A 4,898-nucleotide genomic window follows, 5' to 3' on the forward strand; every position below is an offset into this window, starting at 1 on the left:
AGCCCCACCCTCCCCCATCATCCTGTGTGACTCTCCAGTCATCACTATGGACTCCTTCTGCTTCCTGGGCTCCATCATCTCCCAGGACCTCAAGTGGGAGCTGAACATCACCTCCATCATCAAGAAGGCCCAGCAGAGGATGTACTTCCTGCGGCAGCTGAAGAAGTTCAGCCTGCCATTGACAATGATGGTGCACTTCTACACCGCCATCATTGAGTCCATCCTCACCTCCTCCATCACCATCTGGTACGCTGCTGCCACTGCCAGGGACAAGGGCAGGCTGCAGCGCATCATTCGCTCTGCAGAGAAGGTGATTGGCTGCAATCTTCCTTCTCTTCAGGACCTGCACTCCCCGAGGACTCTGAAGCGAGCAGGAAAGATTACAGCTGACTCCTCCCACCCTGGACACAAACTGTTTCAGTCTCTCCCCTCTGTTTCCTCTCGTGTCGGCCACAGACCTGGCACGTTGCACATATTTGTTGTTGATTGTTGATCTTTGTTGTTGTATATTTTTATGTTGTGAGTTTATATATTTATATGTACACAGTATTCTATTCCGTTGCGTTACTTCTGCACAGCACAGACCCAGAATAATGCTCATGTATATATCTGTAACATTGTTCTTCCATTCCATATTTATTATATTTCTACATTTATCTATGTTGACTGTATGTCTGTCTGCGTGTAGCACCTTATCACCACAGCAAATTCCTCGTATGTGTAAAACACTACATGGCAATAAATTCTGATTCTGATTCTGATGGAGGAGTGGCCCCTGGTGTGGTCCTCTGCTGCTGTAGCCCATCTGCTTCAAGGTTGCACGTGTTGTGCGTTCAGAGATGGTATTCTGCATACCTTGGTTGTAACGAGTGGTTATTTGAGTTACTGTTTTCTTTCTGTCATCTGGAACCAGTCTGCCCATTCCCCTCTGACATCAACAAGGCATTTTCGTCCACACAACTGCCGCTCACTGGATATTTCCTCTTCTTCTGACCATTCTCTGTAAACCCTAGAGATGGTTGTGCGTGAAAATCCCAGTGGATGAGCAGTTTCTGAAAGACCAGCCCGTCTGGCACCAACAACCATGCCATGTTCAAAATCTTTAACTCCTTGTGTCAAGTATAAATCTTTACACAAGGAGTACACATAACTTAAAGCAAGGAGGGAATAGTTCTTACCAAAAATCAGCGTCACCGTTGTCGGCTTTTCTGGTGGCTGCAGGCACGGCTGTCTGACTGCCCTGTGAGTGGGAAACACTCTTAGTATACAGTATCAGAAAGAATATTTATTCAAGCATAGTAATATGTCCATTGAGAAGAAAAATAGTGTCAACAAACCATGGACTCAGTGAAGCAAGCCCCCTTTCTGTGACGGAGAACTGGAGGGATCTGACTTTCATCTTGTCTGCTGGAACTTTTAGTGTCTCTGCTGAAAAGATAAAACCCATTAGTTTAGGTCCAGGCAATGCAGTGTAAAAGCCAACACTTAAGGGCTATTCTTTCCAAAAGATATGTACCAAAGACATCAGTTCCTTTAGTCCCTGCAACCTTTACTGCAACTCGTAACTCCAGGTTTAAGGAGCTCCTTCTTTTGGTGTGAAGTTTAATATTTATAGCTGCATTAATCCTTTGTTTGGGCTGAAGAACTCCACAACAAGCTGAAAGTCAAACATTTTCGACATAATGTGTCATTATAAAGTTTAAATGGCTAACATGTTAGCAAACTAGCAAACTTCCTGTTCACACATCCAGCAGTGGAGTTGTGTGTCTGACACCTGATGTAATGTAAATCTGGAAGGGGTAACCGAGGCGAAAGTAACAAGGCGATTTTCTCAGAGCCCTGACTGCATTTGCAGTCCAAGCTGTGACAGCACCTTCAGCATGCACCCCTTGATGGAGCTGCCAAATATCGCATGATTTTGTCATCGTTTCCCCCGGCCGTCTTCGGAAAACTGTTTTCGAGAACTGCAAGTAAATTTCTGAAGCGGGACTGTTTTTCGAATTACAAGTTGTGTCTCTCGTTTCATGTGTCACAGTAAGGATTTGTTCAGATAATGCAGGAGGAGGGCAGAGATAACTGGGGAGAAGACTAGACCACAGGTACAGATCACATTAGTAAGTCTTCTCCTTGGACTAGGAGAGGAAGGTGCATGCTTATATTAAGAGAGCGGCTGATATTTATTTTGGCCTGTCTCCTAAGGAGGTCGGTGCTCAAAATGCAGATCACTCATACTGTTCTTACTAAAACAAGTTTAAATTCATTTTAAAATGTGAAATTTGTATAGGCCTATTCTGTAAATAGCTTAATTTTATTGTTTATTTTCATTTTTGACCTATCTTTCTAAATGATGTTTAATTTTTTCACTGTTTCTGAAACTGCTGCAACATGCAAATATCCCCAGTGCAGGATCAGTAAAGTTATTTTATTTGTTTATGAACCTGACATGATTCAATCTCCATCTTACCATTTCCCCCCTGTTTTTTGTGCACACATTTGCATATTTATATTATATATTTATAATATATCCTTAATATAATATGAAATATTCTAAACAATTCAAGTTTGGGCTGTCAGGTTACTTTTGAAACTGAATATTTAAAATAAAAATAGATAGAAAAGATAAAGGAAAAAAGATGTTTGCAGTTACACATTAACAAGGTCACAGTCATGCTTATTTATTAAATACAAGGGTAACACAAAAAATCTAGCTTGTATTGTTGTGTTACTTTTGTCCCAGCTGACGGGGTCGAAAGTACAAAATACCACCTGATATTGATTGACCACACCTGTGAGTTAGTGACCACAGCAAAAATATATCTCTGTCAGAAACAGTACCTTTTAAATCAGGTTTTTCTGAAAATGGTACTTTCGCCCCTGCTCTCCCCTACTCTTCTTTTAGCTCTGGTTCGGTTTCCACCAACTCCTGAAAAAAAATTTTGTCACTTAAGCTGCTAAATGCTCCTCAGTGTTCTCTAGCTAGTCCCTAACTGCGTTTGCTGCTGAGCATGTATTGTATACATTGAGTTGATCAAGAGCTTTTTCACTGAAAACAGCTGGTTGATGAGAGGAGTGAGACTGAACCAAAACACTAAAGTTGCAGGCTTTAACACCAAAACAATGAGAAAATGTATTAAAGGAAGCCTGGGGAAGCAAGTTTGAATGGACCTTATGAAGCTGATAACATTCATCTTGAGTGAGTTTTGTTGTCTATAATTAGTGCAGTGCCCGTATACAGGGGCTGACGTGACACCCCCCTGCACTTTTTGCATCTCAAAATATGCATCTCACATTGGTCTCCCCTACAGCAGTTGGCAAGAGGCAGCTGAAGGGCCAAATAAATAAATAAATAAATGCTTTCATAGGAGCTGGTGCATTAAATAGATCTCACTCATGACAGCAACAGTTACTGACATAATCACTTCCTCTTAAGTGATTGTGCCTACAAAATAAAAGCTCAAGAATGAATTGAGAGCTTTTACTTTAATAATTTAGCTGACGCTTTTATCCAAAGTGACTAACAATTGCTATACATGTCAGAGGTCACACACCTCTGGAGCAATGAGGGGTTAAGTGTCTTGCTCAGGGACACAATGGTGGATGGGTCACAGTGGGGGACTGAACCCGGGTCTTTCACACCAAAGGCATGTGTTTTACCCATTGCGCCATCACCCCCCCGTAATATTCTAAAGAGTCTGTGGCGTGCTTAACAAACCGCTTAAAAAGCCTCAGGAAACGTGATTCCCCTGAATGAGAAGTGCAGGAATTTCCTCTGCCTGGAGGTGCTGGGGAAATGAAAATAACTCTCCATAGGTTGATGGATGTGGATCAATTGCCGGGACGCACACGCTTCAGCACATGCTTTATAGTGAGCATGTGAAACAGTCTCTTCATAGTTAGAAGAGGGGAAAAAAATATATCGCGCAGGCCCTGTGCACTACTGACTGAGCTAACTGGACACCCAAACTTATTTGTCGACCCCTGACCTAAAACATTAATAACACTAAAACAACACAACAATGGCGAATATTCTCTGTTATGAATCCATCAATTACACAATAAGATTAATGACAATAAAGTATGAAAAGATACTGATCAGATTTTATCTTCCACATTGTGTGAAATGCAGGGAGCGAATTATACAGTGACAACCGGGGGAGTCAACTTTTTTTCCAGGTCAAAAAGAAAACCCAGTACAGCGCAGGCACAGGCTTCAGTAAAATAAAATTTTACAAAGCTTACAATATCCTTACATATTTAACTAATGTGTGCAGTCCCTAGATGATGATGATGAATCAAATTCACGACTACACCACTATTCTAAAGCAAACCTGCCAGAAAGTCAGACACACAACAGCAGACCATCATGACCTCTCAAAACAGACCCACACAATGTTGAACCAATCATAAAATACAATCTGCATTATTATATCTGATTCCTAATTCTTAGTTTCAACTTTTTTAGCAAATATCTCCTTTCCTCTTGCTCACGTTGACTGTGAATGAAATGTAATCTGCGTTCAATAAAGCAGTAGTCATACACTGTTGGGGAACTGGGAATTTTTGGGTCTCCGTAAATAATATTAAACAGAGTACAGAGTATAGTCCTGCTCTATATAAAATGTGCAATGAGATGCCTTTTGTTATGAATTGGTGCTATATAAATAAAACTGAATAAATTTGGAATAACAAACATTTACCTAGTCAGGTAAAACTCCTGAATTCCAGAGCGAATACAAATATCATGCTTATTGCAGAAAGACTCACAAAATACTTCCTGTGCGCTGTCCTTCCGCTATATTGATGTCAAAATGTGTATCTACAATAACTAATCCTCAATTTGACAGCTCATGCCTGAGCCCCAGTGTTGGCTAACAATTACATAAAATATGAAATGATAT

At 40.9% G+C, this 4,898-nt stretch overlaps 1 protein-coding gene across 6 annotated transcripts in view; it reads right to left on the reverse strand.

Annotated features, from left to right (window-relative positions):
- The window catches only part of LOC123979503 (interaptin-like), a 37,683-nt gene that overhangs the window by 9,350 nt on the left and 23,435 nt on the right, over window positions 1-4,898 (reverse strand). For 4 of the 6 annotated variants that reach the window (XM_046063445.1, XM_046063443.1, XM_046063442.1 and 1 more), the window contains 2 exons: window positions 1,338-1,428; window positions 1,179-1,240 (listed from right to left, as the gene is read on the reverse strand). In XM_046063445.1, coding sequence (XP_045919401.1) covers window positions 1,179-1,240; window positions 1,338-1,428 — 153 coding nt within the window. Of the gene's footprint in view, window positions 1-1,178; window positions 1,241-1,337; window positions 1,429-1,595; window positions 1,658-4,898 lie in introns of those variants that run through there. The other 2 variants (XM_046063444.1, XM_046063447.1) reach the window with 2 other exon arrangements.

This window comes from Micropterus dolomieu, linkage group LG11, assembly GCF_021292245.1.
Source record: "Micropterus dolomieu isolate WLL.071019.BEF.003 ecotype Adirondacks linkage group LG11, ASM2129224v1, whole genome shotgun sequence".
Classification (NCBI taxonomy): Eukaryota; Metazoa; Chordata; class Actinopteri; order Centrarchiformes; family Centrarchidae; genus Micropterus; species Micropterus dolomieu.